This window comes from Epinephelus lanceolatus, chromosome 15, assembly GCF_041903045.1.
Source record: "Epinephelus lanceolatus isolate andai-2023 chromosome 15, ASM4190304v1, whole genome shotgun sequence".
Lineage (NCBI taxonomy): Eukaryota > Metazoa > Chordata > Actinopteri > Perciformes > Serranidae > Epinephelus > Epinephelus lanceolatus.
In genome coordinates, this window is record NC_135748.1 from 22,523,286 (window position 1) to 22,550,345 (window position 27,060).

The window sequence follows — 27,060 nt, forward strand, 5'->3', positions numbered from 1 at the left end:
ATATCCAGATTCCGCATTTTATTTTGAAATTCCGCGCACTGTCAGAGTTTATTAGAGATAAAAGTTATTTTAATTAAATGCCAACATATGTGTAATTTCGAAGGCTTGAAGACTGAAGCTTTAAAGGGAGGTTTCTGCAGGTGTGCATGTTTTTCAGTGCAGCAACTAAAACATGTTTTATTTCATGTGTGTTGAGCACATATTGATTTAAAGGTGCAGTCACACTTTATTTTAGGGTTAATGTCGGAGATGAGCGCGAGACAGAGGAGAGTCTATCACAAAACTGAACCCGTCAACTGGTTTAAATTTCAGTCAGGAAGCGAGAGAGGCAATGCGGAAGATGACAAGCCATGTAGGCTACACTTGTGTAAGTGAATGCGCCGGCGCGCGCGTGTAACCGCGTCGAAGCGCGAGCTACGCCACCACCACAGAGGGGTTCCCCTTTCCAACAGTGCGCACAGAGCACAGAGGCTGACAGAGGCTTTTTATGTGTGAAAACTCGGACAACAAACAACGAGGAAGTACCGCAGGGGACCGACTGAACACCTAAACTCACTCTGAACTTTCTGAAAGTGAAATTACCAGATTTGGAAGATTAAAGAGATCCGTCTTTGCGCCTCTCCTCGTGCGCTCTCACGACGGATTCAGCTCTCCAATGCCCAAAGAGTGCAGGAGAAAGACCTCCAAAGACTTCGGACTCTCTGGGACTGGAATAAACGACGGGGCCCGTACAGAGAGGAGAACAGCCGGAGTGAAAGCATCCCAAATCTGCGATGATCTCATTCAGAAAGCCGCTCAAATCGCCCCGTCGTCCGCAACCGGAGCGCCGACTGTGATGGATGCGCGCCGGGTACCGCAGGTCACCATCACCCCCGAGGGAGGCGGCTCCTCCCGGGAGATGCAGCAGGAGGATTGGGATGATGCTGTGGACGGTACCCTGCGCAGGAAACTGTCCAACTCCTCCATCTCTTCCACAGGCTCCTCTGCTGTGGAGTCCGAGGATGATTTACTGAGCGACAACGAGAGCAAAAGCAAAGGCATCATCACTTTGGAGCATCTGGTGGACACTGGAGAGGTGAGTGAACTGCACGGGAATGAAGATCCAGTGAAGAGGGCCATTAAAGTGGTTCCCTTGTTTGAGGTTTCATGAGTCAGAGGCAGGTTTACAAGCAAATTATGCCACTTATGTCTCCGTTACACCGTTATCCGTTATCTGTTGCCTCCCTGTATGAATTACTGTTATATATTATATGACTAAACCAACTACAGCAAAGATTTGCCTGCATGAGGCATCCTAGGACAAGTTTAAATCCTTCAATGCCATGTGCACAAACACAGTGACGCTACAATGCTCACACAAATATGTTTTAAAAGAAAATCACACATGTAAAAATGAGAATCAAAGACAAAAAACACTACAGAGTTTATAATGTAGGAATACAATATAATGTATTTGAAATAAAGTGATATAAATAGGTGTACAGTAAGTTGTCTCTGAGGCTGGTGGTGCAGCACCGGATGTTTACTGACAAAAACCTTTCAAATTATCCTCTGTGACCTCGTGTATCTTTTCTAATCTGCACCCTCTATAATTACCCAGTTACAGTAAAGACCTGATGTTTTGCAAACAAGAAATGGTGAAGCAGAGCCGCACATAAACAGCAGCCAGCAAACTACTTCCTCACAGAGGACCACTGGGATCTGTGGCCGCAGAGAGCAGCTGATAACAGTGTTAGCATTTGTTCTGTTTGGCTGATCTTGAGTCCATGAAATGTTTAAGAAGTGAGTTCTGCAGAAATCAGTCACTTCTACCTTTGCAGAAGTTATTTCTGTATCTGTTCTGGTTTGGAGATCTGGGAAATGTCAGTTGTCAGATGCAGCGGTCAGCCACACTACTTTTCTCTTGCTGTTGCAGATCATGTGAAAAGGAAGATTAAACAAGTTCAAGATCGCTGCCAGAGAGCGCAGGATAATCTCTGAGGAAATTTGATTGTCCCCATTGAAATCACATTATCTTCCCTTATGTTTAATGACTTATCAGAGCCTCTCACATCACTGTAATGATCCCAGGCGCTGCGAGAACTTAAACCAACACGAAGACGCTGCTGAAAGCTTGATAACCTTTATAGTGCAGCAAAATGACACATCATGTTTACTGTGAAGTATCTTAAAGGCCATGCTGTACACATCGATAAAACCACAGGTTGATGATTCAGTGGCTCAAAAACAGTCACACGAGTGGATAACTTGTTAATAATAATGCATCTGTTGCATGTTAAATGTCAGATCATATTTTGGAACGTATGTAAGCCCTGACCTTTATCACTGTGCCTCCCTCCTTCTGCACACAGACTGGTGTTGAGGGATCGGCCTTTAGTTCAATAGACGCTTAGGGTGGAAATTTGTTTGACATTCTTGGCTGATAAAGCTTTGTAGCTGACAAGTCTCGCTCTTATGAGCACGCCTGCATGCAAATAATGCAGTTTAAGATCTTCGAGAAGCTCAAACTCAGCTCATCCACGATGTGTATTTTTGCAGCTTTGGCTCAATCACTGTCCCTTCGTGTGATTCGTTGGGAAGTGTGACCGTTGTGAGTCACGTCCTGGTTTCTGCACAGCATAATCTGCTTTGTGTCTACACTATCACCACATTAGACTCAGACTTTCAATGTGTGTGTGTGTGTGTGTTTTTATGGTGCCACCACTTCTCATCACCTTCTCCATACAAGGCCTGGAGCTGTCACTTTCCTTTAAACAGACTGAATACACATTGCCTGTTAAGCCTCCGAATGTGTGCGAGAGACAGTGTACAGTAACATTCTTCAAACAAGTGAGGCTCAACGTGAAGTCTTTCCCAAATAAAAGTCCATTCTACCTCTTTAGAGGCTTTTAAAGGCATCACAGCGCAGAATGGAAACACACTGGTTGTGTTGTCTCTGAATATAGTCACACTTATGCATCTACCCCTTCAGCCCACACATCAGCCCACGCACACACACACAGCACACACAGCACACACTAACATGTCATTGTGTAATGATGTGTTTCTGTGGTCAGTAATGTAAGCCTTGGCCTTTGACATTTAACAAATAACCACTTCAGGAAGTCAAAAACACCATCTATCAGTCGTCAGCTTTTTCCAGTTCAGTGTGTGTGTACAGATGAATTCCTAAAAGTGAGCAGCAAAGTGTTTTTTAATGGAAACACAGCAGGGTAGAGAACAGACAGACAAACAGGCTCATCATTACAGGATTCACTCGTTCATCTTGCAGCAGTTCACATCCCATTAGCACTTGCAGAAGACAATACAGCGCGACATGGAAGGCATGAGTGATAATGATGGTTGGCTGAGTGAGTCACGTTGTCTGATTGTTGTTCTCCTCGGTGAAATGAATTGTTGGAAAATGGTGAAGCTCGCCGTCGGTGTGTTTGCTGTGTTGCTAACGACTGCTCTGACTGTTCAGATCAGCAGTGGTGTGTCAGTTAGTAGCACACACAACAGACCTGGTCTGACAGAGCAGAAGGCGAGTGTGTAAAGGGCTGGAAAAAGCAAACATGAGGCTAATCCTAGAAACAAGCTCCTTTACATTTGGGAGAGTAAATAAAACATCTTTGTTTTAAGCCGTGGCGGACAGTAACAGTTTACATTTACTCAAGTTATGTACCTAAATGTATATGTAATATTTCTTCATTGAAAGGTCTAAAAATGACCTCAACAGTATTATACATTTTCTTGAGTTGTGTACTGACACTATCTCAAATGTTTCCAACAATCTTCCAACCGTCTCATTTGGTCGCCTGTCAATGGCATCATATCCCCTTTACCCCCTCTAGTTGCTCTAATTTAACTAACTCTAACTAAGGAGTGTGAGGAAAGAATCATACAGTGTGACAGAATAATACCCAGTAATGGTACTACAGCATTTTCTCTGCCACACAGCATCATTTTAAAATGAATTTAAAGCCATTTTCAGCAGAGACCTAATTTACTGATATCGATCTAGCTCACTCTGACAATTACTATGTCACCAAACATGCTAGTTACTAAACTAATGCATGTCGTAACATTCTAATGTTATCAGTGGCGATCTTAGGGGTGGTGGTGGGTGGGTGACAATGTCCATGGTGGTTGTGCTGCCACCTCATAGTAGTGTAACAATACATTAATCCATATTGATATATCGATTCAACGATCAACGTTCCAATATCATCGATGCAACGTGAAAACATTGATGCGGAACATCTGCCTTAGGACACTCCTTTATTTTGAAATTCCCATGGCATGTCTATGTTGCCATATCTGTCTGAGCACACCTCCCTTCTCAACATTCAAACAGTGCTGGTGGCCTTGTGTCGTGCAGACGATGGCAAGCAGCCAAGAAAGTATGAGCGTATTTTCTGATATCGTCTCATATCGATCACAGACCCCTGAATTACATCGAATTGAAATCGTATCATGGCAGACTAGATATCAGCAAATATAGTATTGTTGCCCAAACAATTGATATAATATTGTATCATGATGAAACTCGTGATTTACACCCCTTACACCTAACATATGTACACATAGTTAGCTGACTGTCCTAACAATTGTATCCAGCTGTCATCAGTCGCTAGAAAGGGCCCCACTTTTGTGGTTTTTGGAGCAACAATGGAGCACTGTAGAGTGCCGTTTTGGGGGTTTATAGATGTCATTACAGAGTGTGCCAATAACGTGGCCATCAGTGGCTCCTTTTCCCAAGTTATTTTGTGGCGCCCAAAACATTTGCCTGGTGTGCGTCTCCTGACAGTGTGTCCCTGGACGTTACAGCAATGTAACACGCTCATGAAGCTTTTAGCATGATTGTTTTGACCACAGACCACCACATAACGGTGACCACAGACCACCACATAACGTTAGCTTAGTGATGGCTAAAGTACAGCCCGCGAGCCAATTGTGTTCTGCTGCTGGTTTTTAAATGGCCCGTGACCAATTTTTAGAAATAAACTAGAATATGGCGTGAGCATATTTCTAATAAATTGTAAGCACATTGCACAGCCTAGTTTAAACACAATTTGACTGTCATCTTCAACAACTAGCCTACTGCTAGCAAGCCCTGCCGATGCACTTCTTCACTTGCTTCACCGACAATAATTGATTACCAGTCAATAAGAGCATTTACCTCAGTAAACATGGCGACTGACCTGAAAAGATGGAAGATATAGACATTTTTGTAATATGTGGGCACACTAATTGCAATGTCAAATGTTGAACTTTTTAGTAGTGTTGTGTAGAATTTTCTACAGCAAATGGGCTTTCATGATATAGAAACAGTGATTGATGATAACATTTAGCCTACTACTGTTTGGCCCATGACTCCTTCTAGTTTTCTGTACATAGTCCACGATGAAGAAAGTCTGGCTAACCCTGCATTAGCTACAGTGGCTGTATGGGTGGTAGACTCATGCTAATGCTAATGGAAAGTTAGCAAGTTAATGCTAAGTCAGCTAACATTAGCAGCCATTTCATTAGAATGAAATAACGTAGCGTGACTAAATGAATAAAAGTGAACGTGGTTTCTGCCTGAGTCACGTCAGATAGATTTTAATCTGCAAAGGTGGTTTTTTAAACAGTAAAGACGACTCCCATGATCCCACGCTAATTGACAACCTCTTCAAAGTCTATCTTTTGTTATTGTTTTGATTGAGGGGACCCTAGCGACAAATTATTGCTGTGAGTTTAAGTAAAATTTGGAGGTACTTGTACTTTATTTGGGTATTTCTAGTCTCCAACATTTTTTACTTGTGCATCAGCAGCAGAATTGAATACTGTACTGTACATTTTACTCCTAAACATTTATCCAGCAGGTGCAGTTACTTTTAAAATTAGGATTATGCATAAAAACATAATAAGTTTACACATTTATAAGGATTAAATCTGTTTTCCGACCTCTTTTTCTTGTAATGCCTCATAAAAAACTGTTTATTTTAAGGCTCCATGTCAAATTTCAGCTGTCAATGAGTTGTTAGCAGTTCAGTTTCTTCTCTGTTATTCAGGCAGCTTTTGATGCAGTGTGCAAACCTTTTATTTCAACTTCTAAGAGAGTGAAACCAGCATTATTCTGAGTGTTATCAGTACAAACTCTTGTGGTTTCTGTCATCAAGGCCAGCCGGGACAGCGTGGTGCGAATAACACGTTAACAGCTTCAATGTCAGACTGTGTGTCAAACATAAATATTAGCGATAGAGCTGCAGGGTCGTCGTGTTTACATCAAAACTCGCATCTAAGTTTCCATTCCCTGGCAGTCTGAGGATAACACATTACACCTCATGAATCCAGACGTCTTCAGTACAGTCACAGCCTTGCAGCTTTAAAACACATGCTCACCTTCACAATGCGATATTATCAGTAAACAAGAAGCACTATGGTAAGTCAAGCATATCACCTGACATTTAAGAGACTTGGCTGGCTGCATGCAGGGCTTTGCGTTTCACTAACTCGAGAGTCCCTGTTTCATTTCCTGTTTTCAATCAGAACACACAGAATAAAATGACCTCTCCAGAGCATAAAAACAGGATCCAACAGCATGTACTAGTTTTCCTCTGCAGTGCCGGGGAATTTGTTTATTCAGTGTATTTTCCTTGTAATTAAATTTGAGTTGACTGGATGGAAAAACGAAAAAAACCTCTTGGTGTTTAAGTTTATTTGAGATATGGTCAGTTTTCTAGGAGGGAATGAAACAAGCAGTTCTCCACAAGTGTGAAACACCACCGTGTCTCTGTGAAATTCGCAAGCTGTTGCTGTGTTTTCTTTGTGTGAGTGCGCACGCTTGTGTGTGTGTGTGTGCGTGCGTGTGTGCATAGTGAGAGACAGAGAAAGAGAAAGCGAGGGAGGCATGAAGAGTCCTTAAACAAACAACCATGAAAAACTTACCACCTCTGCCAAGAAAAATTAATTCACCCGTCAGTCATCTTTTTTCTTCTTTGTTCAGGATTCAGTGCACACTTTGATTTGCAAACGCTCGTGTGACACTAAAAAATTCAGACATTGCTAACAAGCGAGTGGGAGCTGAGAGGCCAGCAGCGAGGGCAGTGTCACCCTCTGATATTCGGTGTTCACTTTCCCCTTGAGATACGGCCATTTGACCAAAGATGACAAATTATTCATCCAGTGTGACGTTCTAAATCCTCCTTGAATATAAAGCAGAAAATGTCTTAAGCTGTAAGCTGATATTAGATAGTAGATTTTCCTCTGTCACCACACCAAGCTGGAGGTGCTGAATAAGAGATGCTGAGTACGATATAAGGTTCCACAGATATGGCATTTAGCTGACCTAGATTGGAGGTTTCACACAGTGGAAAACCAAAAGCTTGGCATCAGATTTACTGAGTTGACTCGCTTATTCGATCAGATTTCCAGCGTAGGTCAGACTTCTTTCTGTTCTCAGATTATTTGTGGGAACAAGGGCACACAGACAGACACAAAAACTTGACTCAATGCTTGTTTTCTTGCATGTTTTCTACAGAGTAAGCCATGGTGGAAGTTGAAGACGATTGTCCACTGGCCCTTCAGCGCTACACAGAGGAGAAAACTGAACTGGGTTCAGCTGGCCGGGCATAAAGGTATTACCTGTTCAGATCATTGTTGTGTCTGTGTGCTTGGTCAGGCACTCTCACCTCACTGACAGGCACTGAAACACTACTGTCATGGATGACTGACGTTAGATCTGTTGCTTCCTTTAACACCGTCTCCATGCAACACAAACAAACAATAAATTCAAGAGCATTACAGCTACAGTTGGTAACTTTTAGAAAAATTATTTAGCGTTATATTGCTGAAACTGTCACTGTATACCGGCAGATAATCTGTGATAAAAATCATGTTCCTCCCCTCATAGAGCTGCCATTAGCATTTGCAAGAATCCACCATACATGAATAAAAACAGCCAATCAGAGCTGAGGAGTCTCTAATGCCGTTTAGGCCGGCTGTGGCTCAGTAGGTAGAGTGGGTCATCCACTAATTGGTAGATTGGCAGTTTGATCCCTAACTCTACAGTCAGAATACTGAACCCTAAATCGCGTTTAATGGCTGTTCTGTCAGTGTGTAAGTGAGTGGCAACATGTATGGTAGCCTCTGCCACCAGTGTGTGAATGTCACATGTAGTGTAAAAAGCACTTTGAGTGGTTGGAAGACTGGAAAGGTGCGATGCAAATGCAGTCCATTTACTGTGAGCAAAAGGCTACAGGTCATTTTCAATGAAAGCTGGTGACATGAAGCTGCAAACAATGGCGAAGGTGTGGGGTGGCAGGGGGTGGCTGTGGCCACCTCACGTTGAATCCTGGCCACCCTATTGGCCACCCTGGCCTGACCCCAACCACCACATCACAGCCGACGTGCGGAACTTTTCCTGCACTACCGGACACTTTAGATGCATGCACATCCTACGTTTTGGATATTTGGTGTGAAGGTGCGACCAGACAAAGATGGTACTGCCATTAAACAAAAAGAAGAGAAGACAAAGACGGTGGATAACATGGGATTATTTGCCATATTTATTCGTGTTTGTTTTCCTCGTCTCTCTCCACCAAAGAGACTGGACGACAAGAGCGTTCACTGCCGTGCATCGTCTGGCAGCCAGGTGAGTTGGTTCATTAGCGTAATGAACGGAGGGAAAGCTCTTGTCATCGAGTGTCTTTGTCTCTGTGGGGGAGGCAGGGCTATGGGCTACACACACACACACACACACACACACACACACAGACACACACAGTGCGATCTTCGTGAGGGGGAGACGAGGCGAGGCGAGGGAGCGGAGCGCAGAGTTGAGCGTAAGAGAAAGACAGGGAACTTGTTCCTAAACCAAATGCCACGGCCCCTGTGTGGGAGTGTTTTGGATTTAAACCAAATGACAGAGGGGAGCCCAGTAATTTGGATGAGCTGGTGTGCCGGGTTTGTTCTAAAAAACATCTCAACAAAAAGAGCTAATACGACCAACTTAACTGCACACCTGAGATTGAGAGACTGACATTCTATTTCTTTGTATTTATTTATTTCGATATTTTTACGTGTTATTTTGGATATTTAAATTTTATTTTTTGCAGTCGTAAATATTCTTGTTAAATAAATGTTTATTTCTCTTTAAAAGGGTGTACTTGCATCATTATGCATTTATTATCATTATATAAGTTTAAAAAATGGGCTAAAAACAGCAAAATTACAACCGTAATAAAAATGGTCTTAAAAGCACAATATTACGCAATATTATCGCTTATTGCAATAATTTCTGATGCAATTAATTGCCCAGCAAAATTTGTTATCATGACAGGCCTATCATAATAACAATAGTCAAGTAGTTGAAACTAGCTCCACCTCCAGCAGCTACAACAGTAACATGCTGCTCTAACACTGATGCTTCAGTATTAATAATCTAATGATCTCATATATAATAATATCAGTCAGAGGAACCAAACACTACTTTTACTGCAATACTTTAACTACATTTTTCTCTCTCAGAAATGGTTCTTATGACGTGTTGTCTGACCACATCAGAAATCAAATGTGTTTATCATTCTGAACAGCTTCAAGGTGGAGTGAATGTAAACATAATTAGGCAATAAACATCAAAACACAACATTAGATGTCATATTTGGGTTTATATTCAACTAAGGTAGGCATTGTGTGATCCATGTACTGTTTTTTTTTTTTTTTTTTTTACTGTAACTGAAACACAACATGGGAGCGGGATGGGACAGGAGTCATTCTTGTGGGATTGGGACGGGATGGGATTTTTTTTTTGTTTTCATGGGATTGGGACGGGATGGGATTATTATTGTGGGAGTGGGATGGGACAGGACTGAAAATCCTGTGCTACATTTGTATAGTGTAAGCATTTTTGTTACTTTACTTGCAGGCATAAGAAAAAAAGTTAGATACACTGAATATTATTTGATCTTTTCCACCATTACCTGTAATCCAAATATTGTGGAGGTGTGTGGTTTAGGTGCCCTAAATACCTCTATATTTTCTAGTGAGACATTGCCAAGCCAAAATGATCACATAACCATCCTGGCCACCCCACAGAAAAATTTCTGGCTCCGCCACTGGCTACAAACTGATCTCCAACACTTGCACACATGTGTGACACACTACAAATCAAAGCTGAGCTGACCTTAACTTTTCTAGTGCTCCAATGACATGGTGAAGCTTCAACCAATCGTATGTAGTTGTTTCTAGCTGTGCTGTGCTATGGTGTTATTTAGCTAAGTTAGCTTATGCTACCTTTATGTGCAAAGTGGGGCGGCAGAATATGATGTTAAGATAGTGCTCGGACATTGATCATAAGCAAACTTTAGATGACATTCAGTTGAGTTGCTTCACGAAAAGTACCAGACACACACAAGCCCATGACGATGTTACTAGCTTAACAAAGCTTAAGCAACTTTGAATCAATTTATGAATCAAGATTCTGTCACTGCATTGCCTATTTCTCACTTAAGTGTTCTTAGAAACATATTTTAGTGTACTGTTTAGTTGTAAAATGAGAATGTTTGTGACCCAGCTGCCGTGTTGGGAATATTTGAGCCAAAACTAAGCCCCACCTACAGTGCAGTAACAGAATCTTGATTCATATTTGATCATTGCTGCCTAGTTTACGTGCAGTGATTGACAGCTGAGTTAGAGACTCCTTGGCTCTGATTGGTTGTTTTCATTCAGCCACGGTGGATTGATGCAAATGCCATCAGAAAAACCGGGAGGAGGCAGAGGAACATGATCTTTCTCACAGATCATCTGCCTCATGTACTACTGTCAGGATACAGTGACACTCATCACAAAGTTACCTACTGCTTTAACTTGCGCAAGCTTCATGTCACTAGAAATTAAAATAATTTCCGTCACACAGGCACAGTACAGGACGGTCTAACAAAATCAGGGCATGTTTCTTTAAATGTCTACACATTTTCTTATCTGTCCTGTTTGTGAATGCCTGAAATCCAAAGCCTTGTCTCATCTCAGGTAACTTCAAAGCAGCAGATGAGGGAAACATCCTGAAGAAGTTCTCAGAAAACGAGATGTGGTGCTTTGAGAAGCTGAGGGATGATGCACTGCTCCCATTTGTGCCCGGTTACCACGGCACCGTGGAGAAAGATGGAGAGTCTTTCCTTCATATGACTGACCTGCTGGCGAGCTTTGAACTTCCCAATGTCATGGACTGCAAGATGGGAGTGAGGTAAGGGAGTAAGATATTTATTTATCACTCAGAATAGATATTCAGATATTTATTGATCATTTTTTTTAAAGGGACATTGTGTAACATTTTCAGTTGTTTATTGGCAAAAATTGATGTCTGCATTCATAAATATGTCATCACTGGTGTACTATTACCTCCACCAATAATCTGACTTATTCTCGTAAAAGGAGAATTTGGGATTTGTTTGTACATTGTGCGGGTAAGTCGTCTGTGGGGTTCCATTACTTTTCGCCATCTTGAGAATACACCCGCCAGCAAGGGACATACAGCACCGCCATCGGCGTTTTCGTTGAGAGCCAGGCCAGCACTGCGTGACTGAGGAGCTGAAGGAGAGGAGCAAGAGGCGCTTCGCTACTACCCTGGCAAATTTGAAACAAAGTCCCACTCTTTGAGCATAATGCAGGATCATGGATATGCAGCATCATGGGAGACGGAATCCTTGTCGCCAAGAAAGCGCAAAAGGGAATAGAAAAGGCAGCGTGACAGACGAATTTAAAAAACGAAGGCCCACATCAGGGTAGCCTTTCCTAGGTAGAGAGAGCTGCTGAGGGAGAATGGTAATGCAATCACAGGCCAGCGCCGCTGTTGGCTGTTAGCCGCTGTTAGCGGCCAGTCGCTAACAGCCTCATCCCTCTCCTCGCATCACTGCGCCGCTGTTAGCTGTTAGCCAGGACTCATAGTTTAGGACTCAGAACTCAAAGTTTAGGACTCAGGACTCAAAGTTTAGGACTCAGGACTCATAGTTTAGGACTCGGGACTCAAAGTTTAGGACTCAGGACTCAAAGTTTAGGACTCAGGACTCAAAGTTTAGGACTCAGGACTCATAGTTTAGAACTCAAGACTCATAGTTTAGGACTCGGGACTCAAAGTTTAGACTCGGGACTCATAGTTTAGGACTCGGGACTCAAAGTTTAGGACTCAGAACTCAAATTTTAGGACTCATGACTCATAGTTTAGAACTCAAGACTCATAGTTTAGGACTCGGGACTCAAAGTGTAGGACTCGGGACTCAAAGTTTAGGACTCAGAACTCAAAGTTTAGGACTCAGGACTCATAGTTTAGAACTCAAGACTCATAGTTTAGGACTCGGGACTCAAAGTTTAGACTCAGGACTCATAGTTTAGGACTCAGGACTCATAGTTTAGGACTCGGGACTCATAGTTTAGGACTCAGGACTCATAGTTTAGGACTCGGGACTCAAAGTTTAGGACTCAGAACTCAAATTTTAGGACTCAGGACTCATAGTTTAGAACTCAAGACTCATAGTTTAGGACTCAGAACTCAAAGTTTAGGACTCGGGACTTGTAGGACTCGGGACTCAAAGTTTAGGACTCAGAACTCAAAGTTTAGGACTCAGAACTCAAAGTTTAGGACTCGGGACTTGTAGGACTCGGGACTCAAAGTTTAGACTCAGGACTCATAGTTTAGGACTCAGGACTCATAGTTTAGGACTCGGGACTCATAGTTTAGGACTCGGGACTCAAAGTTTAGGACTCAGAACTCAAATTTTAGGACTCAGGACTCATAGTTTAGAACTCAAGACTCATAGTTTAGGACTCAGAACTCAAAGTTTAGGACTCGGGACTTGTAGGACTCGGGACTCAAAGTTTAGGACTCAGAACTCAAAGTTTAGGACTCGGGACTCAAAGTGTAGGACTCGGGACTCAAAGTTTAGGACTCAGAACTCAAAGTTTAGGACTCAGGACTCATAGTTAAGAACTCAAGGCTCATAGTTTAGGACTCAGGACTCAGAGTTTAGCCATCAGGACCACCTCTTATTTCTGCTACACTTATTTGAAATGCTGTCAGATCATTTCCTTGTTTATCCATGTATTTAACGCTCCTGTTCTGTTGAAGAGGATTAATGAGACGTGTGCAGCCTGGAGACAGTACATGCCGCCTAAAGGGTTTTTTGCTCTACAAGGGAACACCTGTTATAACTGCAGGCTATATGCTTGGCTTCCTGCCACAGCGGGCGGGGTGCCTCACTGCATCATGTGCACACACACACACACACACACACATTCATACAGTATATGCATGAATGCGCACTTGAATGTATACATACAAATGTTGGTGCAGGTCTCTGAGAACTTTGTTTCCGGGCCAACATACAAATGTGCACACACACACACACACACACTTGAACAAAACATTTATTGCTTACTAAGTGTCTGTGCGTGTCTTAATTTGTCAGGCTACACACACACACACACACACACACACACACACACACTCAGGGTGTCCCTGGAGACTCCCCTTTGTCAAAAACACTCACAACCACAAAGTTGCAAAACCACTAACTTGCACTAACACTAACACACACTCAGACTTTCACATAGTTGAGCGCTGGAGTCTCCTCTCAGCTTCCCTCTTCTGCACAGAGGAAGTGTGGCTCACAAACTGAAACTGAAATTCACATCTGTTTCCACGTAACTGTCTCCTACGAACACCACACTTGTGAGTGTGCTGCTGTGCTGTTCACCAGCAGACTTTTAATACTCCTACAGCTGAGCGGTACAGAAATGACTGGTCACCTGTTCTGCACGAGTGAACACTGTTAACGAGGAGCTCTGAGAAGAGGCCTCTGTTATGAAACTTCCCTTCTAAGTAAATAATGTATCTTGCATCTTAATAACTAAGGGTGTGAATGCAGAACAAACCCTGAAAGTAAACAACCATTGCTATTTACCTACATGCTGAGATCATGTTTAAAATTGCAAGGAGTCTGTAAACATGCAGTACCTGAAGGCCTCATTCCTCCTGCTGTTTCAGGACATACCTGGAGGAGGAGCTTGTTCGGGCGCGGGAGAGGCCGAAGCCGAGGGAAGACCTGTACAAGAAAATGGTGGAGGTGGACAGCGAAGGGCCGACTCCCCAGGAGCATTCCCAACGAGGGGTCACCAAGCCTCGCTACATGCAGTGGAGGGAGACCATGAGCTCCACCCACACCCTGGGCTTCAGGATAGAAGGGATCAAGGTAGACAGAGCAAAGTCTGACCATAAAACATGGTTGGAAATAGTGTTGCACGGTATACCGGTACTAAAATAGTACCGCGGTACTAGAGTATTCCAAATGGTACTATACTGCATTTGGAAAATACCGGTACTTTGAAATTGATTCAATTCATTAATTTAGTTAATTTATTTTACTCATTTATGCACTCAAACGCCTTTCTTGTTCCTATTGGAGCACAGATTGCGCAAGTGGTGTGTATGACAACACCTGTATCAACATTCGCAGCTGGCCCAAGAGAAAGTCTGCCTCGCAAAGGGAGACAACACGAGACAACATCAACTTAGTGAAACATTTGAGCAACCAAACCGTGACGTCCGTACCGAGGTACTTACCGAACCATGATTTTTTTGGTACCGTTACACCCTTACTATTTATTGTTCTAAAGGTTTGTATCCAAAAGGACTTTTCCTTAGGAAAAGTAATGAAGAGTATCAAAAAGTATCGAAATTCATATTGGTACTGGTACCGAAACAAAGATTTTGGTATCGTGACAACACCAGTTGGAAATGTAAAAATGCCATTTCAACTATATGACGAGATACCAAGGTATCACCATGATGCTTAACAACCCATGCTTTGATATAGATCACACTCCAACCTTGACAGACAGAAACCTCACATCACAGCACAAATGTTTTCCACGAACAAAAGCAAGAGTGTTTTTGAAGCAAACACTGATTAATTCCACTGATATGCCACAACATAACTCCCACCTTAGTTTAACCACCACTGCCAACTCTAATAAGTTTGCACATAAGACGTTTACAAAAATCTATGTAAGAAACTGTGGCAGCTACACCACTGGACTCACTGTGAGAGGAGCTGCAGGCAATTTCAGTGAGGTATCTCTGGAGGACCCGCTGCTTTCATCCAGCCAGGCATTTGTGTGAGGTCTCTCTCGAAGGCCAGATGCTGCGCATGAACCGACTGTGGTCTGGAGGCTGAAGTCGTGGTCCACTGACAGTCACTCCGGATCACCTCCAGCCTCAGGCCTCATACTAGCTTAGCTCTCTTTTGTGATTTCGTCCCCTCATCCTCCTACAACTTGTTTTCTCTTGAATCCAAGCTGGACATATCTTTATTTTTGCCAGTTTAATTTCTTTTTACACTAAGTCATTCTTTTACGTCCATGATCACCAGCTATATGTTACTATTTGCTAATGTTTACTCCCAGAATTCTTTGTGTGGTTGCAGTTATGTGCAAGATTTGATAGTTGACTGCCTTGTTCCTAAATTAGGCTGCTAAATCCACAATTAATTCATACCCCAAAATAGTTTTTATATAATCTATAGGCAAGAAAAGAAAGAAGTCCTACACGCTGTTCTTTTGCTCATAATAAATCCCACCATGTGATGTGCCCTCTGATTGGCTAAATGCATACAGCCTGTGGGACTGATTGCTTGACAGCTCCTGGTTCCTGATTGGCCTCACCTGAGGAGGTGTTGGCTTTATGTCTAGAACAGTATTTGTCACTAATGCCTATCATAATCTAGGGGACTTTAAAAATACTTTTAAAAGTGATGATGAAGATGTGACTTTTTTGGTTTCACACTATAAGATTTGGCAAAGACTAGGGATTCTGCAGGGTTACTATCTGAAAACTACAACTAGATACTTTTCAAAACATTCCCATCCTGCTCTCAGTGGAGAATAAGGCATATTAACAGTTCCTTTCGTGTCTGCAAAAACACACAGCTGTAGAAACATGAGATAAAAGGTGTGGTATGCCCTCATTACCCCAAACCACATGTTTTTCTGCTGTCGTTCAGTTGCCCCATTTTGGTCATCTATATTTGAAACACTGTACGATGTACGGTCATAATATACCACCGAAACCTGTAGCTGCTGTGTTTGGAGTGGCTCCAGAAGTCCATTTCAAGCAGCAAATCAAACTCCATGGCTTTTGTGTCCCTTCTGGCCGACCATGGAAGGACAGGGCTCCACCTTCACATGCCCGTTGAGTCATAGAGGTGATGGCACACCTAAAGCTAGAAGAGCTGAGATATCACCGTCAAGGCTCTATTAAAAATACTCCAAGGCGGGGCAGCCCTTCCTGGACGACATTAACAACCTTCCATGTGCCAGGTGGACTGAGTAAGGTGTTCAACCCCACAGACATACATACAGTTTTGATTTTGTTGCCTCAACTCACTACCAGCCTCTGTTGGTTAGTTGCGTTATAAGGCTGAGGGAATGAGAGGGGAACCATTCAAAAATTAAGATTTCTCACTAAAATAAGTGCTGGTTGGTGGATCAGATATACGCTGAATTAAACACCAACTCTTGTTCACTCCACGAGTTTCTCCTCCTTTTCCACAGTCCAAGAGAACCGAGACTTGTTCATGTTCTTGCCTCCCCGGAGTCCCCTCCATGTTTACGGTCTACCCAGTTTTCTACTTCCTGTTTGGCGCTGTAGAGAGTGTATATTTTCTTGGCCATTTGCATGAGACAAGACTAAAAACTTATGACAAAATTAAACGTTTGATTTTGTCAGAGCGTCAAGACGTAAAAAGTACTGACTTTAGACAGCTCAGACAGACCAGGGGTGTCCAGACTTTTTTGAATGGGGGGCAGGTAAAACAACGTGATAACACCTGGGGGCCAACTGATTCTCGCATCAGAAGTTTTTTTTTTTTTTTTTTTTTTAAAGTTTTAATGAACTATTACTACTTGATGCCTGTCTCTACAACGTAGTGTATGATAGTCCTATCATTGTGAGGTGAAGGGTAAAAATGCCAAGTAATCTTGCTCGATTAATCATTATTGTGTAAAGGACCACATATGGTATATTTATAGGGCCAATTAAAATTAGTCTGCGGGCCACATTTGAATTGAAAGCTGAACCAAACCCTTCCCCTAACTACTGAGAGGGGTGCTACGCAATAACAGGAGGGAAGTACTGTTTGACCAGGTAACAGTCCTTTGATAGAACACCTGCATTGGTTGTACATGATGGTCCGAGGCCCTAAGGAGCCACAAACACGACTCCAAAGAAGTGCTTATGCTACTTCGTGTCTGCTGGACGTGTAAATAGACAAGTGTTTGCTAACACATTCCCTATGTCATCTTTATCAGGTGATGTTTTGCTTCTGCTGCCTCCGATTGTCCAAAAATAACTGAATTAAATTAGATTATTGCAAAAGAATGCACATAAATTCTGTCCAATCACAGGTCAATAGTCATGTTATCGTGTAATATTTCCTCTCTTTCAGAAATGTGACGGTACGTGTCGGACTGACTTCAAGAAAACCAGGTCGAAGCAGGATGTCATCCAGGTGTTCAAGGACTTTGTCGAAGGGAACGTCAGCATCATAGTACGTGACAATCACTTCACCTCTGCACACAAACAGTATACGTTGTGTGTTCATGCATGTAAGGACAAGCACAAAACATACTTTACCGTGCATGTACTGTACACAAGGCGGTGTTGTAGGCATGACCTAAAAGACGTCGTCAGCTACAAAGCCGGCGGCTGAGTAAGCTCTCACATCCTTGTCCAGTGTTTGGACACATATAAATGATTTTGTATGTTCAGTCTTTACATTTAAAACAGGCTGGGGACAGTCTGATGAAATAAAACAACTTTGAAGTGTTTGATCTGCACAGAGCAAATATTCACCGCAAATAATGCTGTTTGACTTTTTTATTACAGTGGGAGGTTCCCAAACAGACGCTGTGTCAACACCCTTTAATGTTTTTACCGTAGCTGCTAATTTATAGATTCAGATTAAAATATATCTGATGTTAAATCATTGGGCTTCAGGTAGTGTTTGGATTTTATGATACATCTGTTACTGTTTTTTTCTTGAAACGCAGAAGTCCTACCTGAGGAGACTGACGGAGATCCGGCAGGCCCTGAAGATGTCGGAGTTCTTCAAGCAGCACGAGGTGACGAGTGATCGTAACACGTTACAAGAAAAACAAACATACAGCGCTGTAAAATAGTGTCGCAAAAGCAGGAACTTCATCTGAAAGTCTACCTGAGGGGTTGAACACTGTTTTTCTAAAAGATATTCTTGAATTTACTAAGAACACATTGGCCAAAGATTTTTTTTTTGTTTGTTTTTTTAATATTTTTATTGGCTTGTCAGGGTTTCTATAGCTTAGTGTAGGTTAAATTTAAAACTTTTTGAGACTTTTTAATGCCACTTTTTTAAATTAAATTAAAGACCAATTTCACAATAATCCAACTTGGAGAAGAAAAAAAAACCTTGCTGCTCTGTGCATCCCGGCTGGAAGCTAAATATGAGCGTTGATGGTTCAACTATCCTGATTTCTGTAACATTAATGTGAGAGGCATTCTGTAAATAACTTAACGAAAAATAGATTTTAACAAAAAATTTTTTTAGATTTTACCTGGCAACATCAGTAAAAGCAATAAATAAAATTGTACTTTCAGTGTCATATAATTTTTAAGATTGATTTAAGACGTTTTAAAACTGATTAAGGCCTTATTTTTAGATAAAATAATTCAATGCCTTCGTAGGACTTTTAAAGGATTAATGGGAACACTGCTTTTGTATACAGTGCAGCAGCACAACAATGATAAAAAGAAAAACATACACGCAAAAACAGGCAGGCTTATCTCATAGTGATGGGCTACAAAGACAGAAGAAGATACAAGACAGGCTGATAAATGTGACATTGTGTTATCTGTTATAATGTGAGTTACATTTAGAAAGATGGGAGGTTAAATTGTAGCTCTAATTGAATCCATAAATGGTTTCCAGATTATCTTAAAATTATGAAAGGAGCCACCTAAAGTGACTCAATTTCTCAAATTTGAGATGGTGCATCACCTCCCTGAGCCAGTGTGTCCAGCTCGGAGGACGTCCAAAAATTACTTGTAGCTATTTAAACTGTTTATCCTTTGAGCTGTTCCGACTCTGTTTGCTCACTAACCAGTTTGACAAATTCTAACTTTTGTCACCCATCTGTGTCCTGAGACCTGAGTCTATTTCAGTAGGACATGAGTATAAAAAAAACTGAGCATCGTCTTTAAACAGGAAGTAGATTCTGAAGATGTCCTCATGTGGGCACAGTGGACTTATTTATAACAGTCTAGTCACCAGTGTCTTATAAAGTGTACAACTGTTAATTTTGATGCCTGAACATGGCTGTGCAAAAACAAAAGTGCAAACGGTGCAACACATATAAAAGCCTTGTGATTTATGTCTTGTAAGAAATGTCCTTTTTGTCTGTAGGAATAGTCTGTAACACCTAATGGGCCTGTGTGAAACACTGTGATAATACAATACTAAAGTCTAAATGTCCTCAAACGAGTACTTTCTAATTATCAGAGTCTTAGCCAGCTTAGTTACTGTTGCTAAAATGTGTCTACCATATCAAACTAGAAACATTATTAAGCATAAATGAACAAGTTTTAATGATATAATTCGATCAGGTTTTGTGCCTTGTCCACTTTTGTGTCAGGATCAGCTGTTGAATGATTTGGCCGCCATCTTGTTTTTACACTGACCAGTTTATTGTGCTTTATCTCAAATAAGGACAACTGGTCTGAGTTAAGCAGAATAAAGCACGAGTTGCAGCAAACCCAAAGTGTGATGTCCTTAAATAAGGTCGCAGGGATGTAGGCGTGATTGGATGAAGCAGAGGAAGGAAAAGCAAACGCTCATTGGAAACCCTTCTTGTTTCCGTAGGTCATTGGCAGCTCTCTCCTCTTTATCCACGACCACACGAGCAACGCACAGGTCTGGATCATTGACTTTGGCAAGACCACAGCGCTACCAGAGGGCCAGACATTAAAACATGACATTCCCTGGCAGGAAGGCAACCGAGAAGACGGATACCTGTGGGGGCTGGAGAACCTCATCCACACTCTGGAGTCTGTGAGCGATGAAGGGACGAGCGGAGAAACGTTTTGCTCTGTGACCAAAGAAAACAGCCAAACTACAGAAACAGATGGTCAGTGACCTTTGACCTGTAGGTGGGTAAGAGGAAGTCAAACTATTTTTAATGGACACCACAGAGAGAGCCTGAGGGGGGTTTCAGATATGTTGTTTTGGGTGCTGGATGATGATAAATGTTGAAAAGATTGCAGAGATGCGACAATAAAGAACATTTCAAAGATGAGCCTTATAAACGCCACTGACAGAAAATACTCGCTGGACACTGAGCAGAGAGGAGCAGAGGATTTGTCACTAGTTACTGAACGGTTGAGCAAATGAATTGACACTAATTCAACTTCCTGCAAAATGAACAGAAGTGAAAGTGTATGGATTCTGCATTTCAGTTTCAGGGACAGGGTGTTACGCGTGACGGAAATGCTCATGAAACACGAATCAAAACAAAGTGAGCAATCACAAGTCCTCAGTTCTCCTTGTTACCATGTTACCCTCAGCCCTGATGTTACATCTCTGCCCAGCTGCCAGGAGAAAGTGTTGGCAGTGTACGTTCATGCAAACCAAGATATATTACATTTGTATGTTTTATGTGTATCATATTGATGTGGGTGGATTATGAGACAATGGGCCACTGGGCACAGATATGCAAAGGGCCCCACCACCTACCCTAAACAGGAAACACAGACTTTGTGTCTTTTTGAAGTTGTTACGTGTCTTTTTGTGTCTCTTTGTGGTCATTCTGAGTCTTCTTCTGGTTGTTTTGTCTTTTTGTAGTTGTTTGGGCTCTTTGAGGTAATATGGTGTCTTGATGTAATTTTGTGTCTTTTTTGGTCATTTTTTGTCTCTTTGTGGTTGTTTCGTCCATTTCTGTAGTTATTTTGTGTTTCTTTGCATCTGTTTTTGTGCTCATTTTGAGTCTCTTCTTGGTCAGTATGTGTTAATTTGAGTGACATTTTGCAAGTGAAGGTCACAGGGCCCCGGTATGGTACCTTTGGAACCAAAAGTAACCCTTCAGACCTAGACCCTAGCGTTTCCACCGTTAACAGTACTCTTAAATGTGGGCGAGATTGTTGTCACTCACTGCTCCATCCAGCACTCACTGTATTTCCTTATAGATGGAAGTCTGCACCTCCTTTATCGTCCACAGAACGAGGTTGAATGTCAGCATATTCAGAACAAAATACAACCGGCTGCAGTGAGAGTCTCTCTCCATGGGATATTTAAAAATAGTAGGTTTGTGCATTTAGTCCTTCTCAGGCAAGCTCAGCTGGCCGGAGCCCACAGGAACAACGCTCCACGATGCTTTTTTTTCTCCAAGTGAGGATTAGAATATATGTAGTTCACATAATTTGGTTGAAATGAATATATATATTTAAAACATTTGAAGATCCACTCATTACTAAAAGTCTGTGTCAACTAATGGAATGGTCAAAGTTTTCATATTGAAATTTAAGGTGTGTTGATTGATTCCCGTCGTCAACTCATGCATTGAGTAACATTACAAGAAAAGGTTCCACCTTAAAAGTCGCCAGCAGTCGGCCCAGTGAATTAAGTTATTTTTTCTCAGACTACAGCGGCTGTAAGGAGAGCAAAACATCCTTTATTTTTATAGTTATAGTTTACTAATGTAAAACTTGCCATGGTATGAACAGTGGTCACAAAACCAGCCAAAACTCAGCCCTGAGCAGAGTGACCGTTTACTATTGACCAATGCATGCAGTGTTCACAGCTCCACCTTTTAGTACCAGATCTGTGTGCTAGGTACCCCAACAGAGGGGGGACCAAAAATGGGGATCCATTGGTACCATCCACAACATTTCACAGTGGAAACGGAAAAAAAGCGCACCAAAATCAACTGTACCGTAGTTCTGGGCGGAAACGGGGCTCTTGTGATTGTTCTGTCTTTTTGTAGATGTTTGGGCTCTTAGAGGCAATTTTGTGTATTTTTTGGGCCATTTTGTTTTTGCTTTGTAGTCATTTTGTGTATCCTTGTAGTTGTTTTTTGTCTCTTTGTAGTAATTTTCTGTCTCTTTGCAGTTCCTTTTGGTCTTTATGTGCTCATTTTGAGTCTCTTCTTGGTCAGTATGTGTACATTTGAGTAACATTTTGCAAGTGAAGGCCAGGGCCCCCCTGACACTTTGGACCCCTGGGCCTGGGTCCAGTAGGCCTGTTTAGTAATCCATTCATACATATCAATGGCATTTGACCAAGGTGAGATGGCTGCCAAGCTGCAGACCACTGTTTGAGACCGACAAACAACAAAGCTGATTGTTTTTAGAGACACTGCGACACTTCCAGAGGTGATTGTGACACCAAAACCAGACATTTTAAGCCCAAACATGACCACACATTAATAAACCACAAGGCTATTGAAATGTAAACAAACTCGTGGTTTGCAGAAACATACAATGCCAACATTTCCTCTGGCGACCGGGCGTCACATCTGTAAGTGTTATATTAAAGGAGAGATTCTGTGCAGTATGAAACTCACAGTCATATGACTACAACACATAACACACTGTCAATATGTTACTGCATACTGTGTAATGATCAGAGTGCATTACCTGTGTCACTGTTCTGACAAACTCTTGTTTATTGTATATCGATTTATATTTCTTTCACTGATTTTATTCCTGTAATCAAACTTGTAATTATTTTCATTTGTCACAGCACATTTCTTGGTTTTTGGTCAGAGATGTGCAAATGAGTGAAACTGTATATGGAATTAAAAAGGGCAAATACTGTTATTTTTTTTAACAGTAAAAACACTATTGTGGTATCTTAATAATGGGTTAGAGTTCAGGCTGTGTAACTGATCAAACTCACACAAATACGATCAATATATGAGGATTTATTTGGGGCACGGGTAGGTTAGATCAAAGTGTGAAGGACAGTATATTGCATAGAATGTCTTTGCATTTTTGGTTGAGGCATAAACACCCTCAGCTACATAAAGAAAACAAGAAACTTTTTAATGAGTGTGAAATAAAATACACCAGGCCGTAAAAAATATACACTGTGAGCAAGACGAGGATGATTGTTTTTCTTTCTCTGTGAAATAAATCCCACAGTAAATGGCACTAATCTGTTGCTAAAAATCTTTAGAAAACGACATGAGCCGTTTGGTGAAACAGCTTCTCTAAAACATGTTGAGCAACCAAGACGACACTCACTAACATCCGCAGGCCTGAGCATTAAAACAAAATGTCATTCAGCATACTAAAAAATAAACTATCAGCATGTTCAGGCTCAAAATAACAACACACATCAAATACAACTACTGAATCGATTAAATAAGAATAAACTGAAAACATAAATACTGAATAAACATTTGAACTGTATGAACTGAGATACCTGCAGCAGCATGTTTGGTATATCAAAGCTGAATACCTCCCCCTGCTGAGTAAACATGGGTACTACCGGCACCACATCAGCAGATGCAGCGCGGTGGTATTTAATGGCAGTGATCGACTACAAATACAGATCCAACAGTAACATAAATTAATACAAGTAAATGATAAAACCGCTACATATGCTATGGGTTAGTCCAGTGTACAAGGTGAGTACAAAAATATCTTTTTTTTTTTTTTTTACATCTGCATGGTTATCAAATTCATCACGCTTACACATCAATGAGACCTCCTGCAGTTGAAGTAAATATTTGGGAAACGAGGGAAGGTAGTAGTCAAAAATAATCAAGATCTATGTGGTTTGGCAAAAAAATATCTCAGCACAAATTCCACGCATTTAAAGAACATACAGGAAGTGATTTTCACAAGGAGTCGGTGATCACCTCAAACTATTTAACACCTTAAGGGAATCGTTTCTTGCAGAGTTGGATGGGAAAATCGATACCACTCTCACGACTGTACAGTGAATCTGAAGCTACTTCCAGCAGTCAGTTAGCGTAGCTTAGCATAAAGACTGGAAACAGTGGGAAGTAGTTAGCCTGGCTCTGTCCACAGGTAAATCACACAGGTATCTGCCTGCTTGCACCTGTAAACACATTGTATCTTTTTTTTCTTTAACCACACAAAAACTCAATTAATAAACTGGGAATAACTTGAAGGGTAACTTTGGTATTTTTCAACCTTGACCCTATTTTCTCATATTTTTATGTCTAATTGTTGAATGAGAACAATTTTTGAAATTGTTCTAATATTGAGCGTCAGTTTATGTCCACTTGAAGTGCTTGTTTTTGCTGCTGACAGGCCCAGTTTATTTTAAGTGCCTGACATCATTATGGAGAAGGGTCCCTAGAGATAGACTTTTTCGTTAAATATTAACATTCTCTGTATTTAACCAGGAATAGATCCGAAATTGTCGTCGCCAAACTCACTAGACTTCATTTAAATAAACAAGTCATTTCAGCGTGTACAGAGCAGCATGTTTTCACTTTTGACTGATTTATTTAAGGGCGAATTTCAATCAAACCAGAGCTGGCGACTGTTGGAATAGTGGGAGGATTAACCAGGACAGCTTTTGTGAGTTTTATTTAGTGTCTGTCACCTGTCAACAAACAAAGTGTGTTTTACAGAGATAAAATTACTGTTTATTTAAATGTAGTCCGGAGCGTCTGATGTCAGCGATTTCGGGGCTGTTTCTGGTTAAAAAGAATTTTACTTTCAACATACAGGTTGACCTTTGGAGGGATGCTTTCCATGATGTTGTCAGACACTTAAAATACCAATCTGGACCTGTCAGTGGCAAAAACAAGCACTTTTAGTGGACGTAAATTGATGGAGCGGTTATATCACAGCCTGTTTCGTGGTTGCTTGCTGCAGCAATCTCTCAATACTACACCCATTCCGAAAATGAATGTTCCCATTAGTCACTTGGACAGAAAAAAGGGGGAAAAGAGGGTTCAAGGTTAAAAAAATACCAAAGTTATCCTTTACGTTTCCAGGAAACCAGATGTAACTCTGCCAGGCTGTCTGTAAGCACCAGACCGAAACCAGCAGCTTAAATTAGGAAGGGGTCAGAGTCACTGACCAGGAATCAGTGGACGGCAAGAGAAAGCTTCACTACTTGTTATCACAAGACCGAAATCCCACACTTAACTACACCATAGAAATAGAATGAGAGTCGTCTAAATGAGCTACAGCATGTCCATGATCAACTGAGCAAACTCCACCTGCTGGGGAAGTGATGGAAACACACATACTTTTTGTTGGGACAAATCAAAGACGTGTTATTGCAGTATGTTAGGTGTTTGTGTTTTCACATTACTTAGGGTGAAAGCAAATCGGAATCACAGATGTGTATCATGTTGTACTGTAAGTTCCTAAAGTATGTACAGGTATACAATTATAAATGAAATTGTTTTAGTAACATCTGAAATTAAAAATTACAAAAAAAGAAATGGATAAAATGCTTGGAGATTCTCTTGGGGCTCAGTATTTTTTGGTTTGTTATGGTCGTACTGTACACGGAATACTACAAACTCCAGCTACACTATAATGCAACATAAAGAACTACCAAAGCTTTTATGAAAGAACAAAAACAAATCGGTAGAAAAGGAGTCCAGCTACAGCAGTAACTTATGACAGCCGTCACCAGCAGTGTGGACCTTGAGAGAGTGCTGGGCTGCGTGTCGTCCAGTGTTTCAGCTTCAGTGTTTCAGCTTCAGTGTTTCAGCTACCATCGACCCGAGGCCCAGGAAAGAGCTTTGAGTCCAGCGTTGGCTCTCTGTATCACAGGGCAGAGGAGTGTTTGTGTTTTCCAGCATTCCAGGAGCTAAGATAATTTGATGTTATGGCTCTCGGACTGGTGGAGCCCTCACGGTCATGTTTTTTGTTCCAGAAGTTCTCATGTTGTGAGAAAAGGAGCTCCGGGTGACGTTTCACATCAATCCAAATCCCTGTTACAGTAAGCCGTTTCTTAGATGGGGGTAACGCTGAGATCCTCAGACAGAGAAAAGCCTGAGTCTCGGTCACGTGTGGGTTTCTCAGCTTTGGTGTGTCTCCTCACGTCTTCGTGTCCGTAGCTGGCGTGGCGCTTGAGCAGCAGCTTTGGCATACAAGATGAGGAGGTATGGAGGCCTAACACCAGTCCCAGGCTGGTCCCTGAGGAGACACTGGGAGCAGAGCTGGTGTTTGTGATGGCTTCTGGGGCTTTGGGTATAACCAAGGGCAGGCTCTCTGCCTCGTAGCTTTGCTCGTCGTAGGCATAGTTGACGTTGCCACAGGGGAAGCTCTGGAGCTTAGCCAGGTCTATACCAGCTTTTGTGCCGCCACTTGTTGCGGTCTTGTGGGAGGATGTGCTCTGGGCAGCTTGAGCCTGACATGACGGGGATGAGGTTGAGGAAGTGCAGAGGCTGGAAGGGCTGAGATGAGTGCTGGTGGCGCTGTCACACCCAGCCTGGTTGCTGTCTGAGGCTGTGTTGCAGGTCTGAGGAGCCTGTGTGTTGGAAGTGGAGGAAGCGGAGCTTGAGAGCGGCATGGATTGAGTGTGAGCGAGTGTTTTCTTCCCTCGGAAGTTTTCCAAAACCCAAGAACCGTATGTGGGGTTCCACAGGTTCTTTGTCTTGTTCTTCAGCTTCTGGCTCCCTGAGGAGGAGCTGTTTCTGGAGCACGGCTGGTGATGAGGAGGCTCAGGGTGGAGCCAGTGGCCCCCTGCTGACAAACCAGGAACGGGAACAGGCTCGGCCCAGGACGGCTCCAGAGCCTCGCGGCATGATGTCACTTCGTGGTGGACAGGCTGGGTCCTCTGGAGGAGTAGGCGAGGTTTGGTAGGCTGTGGGGGAAGAGGAGTCGGACCCAGGCCCAGAGAGGAGAGACCCAGCTGGGGGGAGGAAGCCTGGGAGACAGCATGGGACACCAGGAGTGGAGTGAGGCTGGTGGAGGTGTGGTCAGAGGGACGGATTATTGTTCCGCCATCATCCTCTGAGGAGGGGGCGTATTCTACAGGTAGGGGTGTGTTGATCACATCTGGGTCCTGATGGAGAGCA

The 27,060-nt window shown here is 42.2% G+C and overlaps 2 protein-coding genes across 3 annotated transcripts in view; one reads left to right on the plus strand and one right to left on the minus strand.

Annotated features, from left to right (window-relative positions):
* Positions 1–316: 316 nt before the first annotated feature.
* itpka (inositol-trisphosphate 3-kinase A) lies at positions 317–22,879 on the plus strand. The gene is made up of 7 exons (XM_033642142.2): positions 317–1,075; positions 7,505–7,601; positions 10,993–11,206; positions 14,003–14,207; positions 17,460–17,561; positions 18,064–18,135; positions 19,908–22,879. Exons 1-7 carry the CDS (start codon positions 656–658, stop codon positions 20,178–20,180), a joined length of 1,383 nt encoding a protein of 460 aa, XP_033498033.1. The 5' UTR covers positions 317–655; the 3' UTR covers positions 20,181–22,879.
* A 63-nt stretch (positions 22,880–22,942) lies between these two features.
* The window catches only part of ltk (leukocyte receptor tyrosine kinase), an 86,960-nt gene continuing 82,842 nt past the window's right edge, over positions 22,943–27,060 (minus strand). For both annotated transcript variants that reach the window (XM_078175064.1, XM_078175063.1), the window contains exon 29: positions 22,943–27,047. In XM_078175064.1, coding sequence (XP_078031190.1) covers positions 25,992–27,047 — 1,056 coding nt within the window. In that variant the 3' untranslated portion in view covers positions 22,943–25,991. The remainder of the gene's footprint in view (positions 27,048–27,060) is intronic.

Excerpts from the sequence above, each read along its gene's own strand:
- itpka (XM_033642142.2), top strand. The coding sequence starts at position 656 with ATGCCCAAAGAGTGCAGGAGAAAGACCTCCAAAGACTTCGGACTCTCT. Across the intron at positions 7,602-10,992 it reads TCAGCTGGCCGGGCATAAAG|GTAACTTCAAAGCAGCAGAT; the intron begins GTATTACCTGTT and ends GTCTCATCTCAG. Across the intron at positions 17,562-18,063 it reads AAGGGAACGTCAGCATCATA|AAGTCCTACCTGAGGAGACT; the intron begins GTACGTGACAAT and ends CTTGAAACGCAG.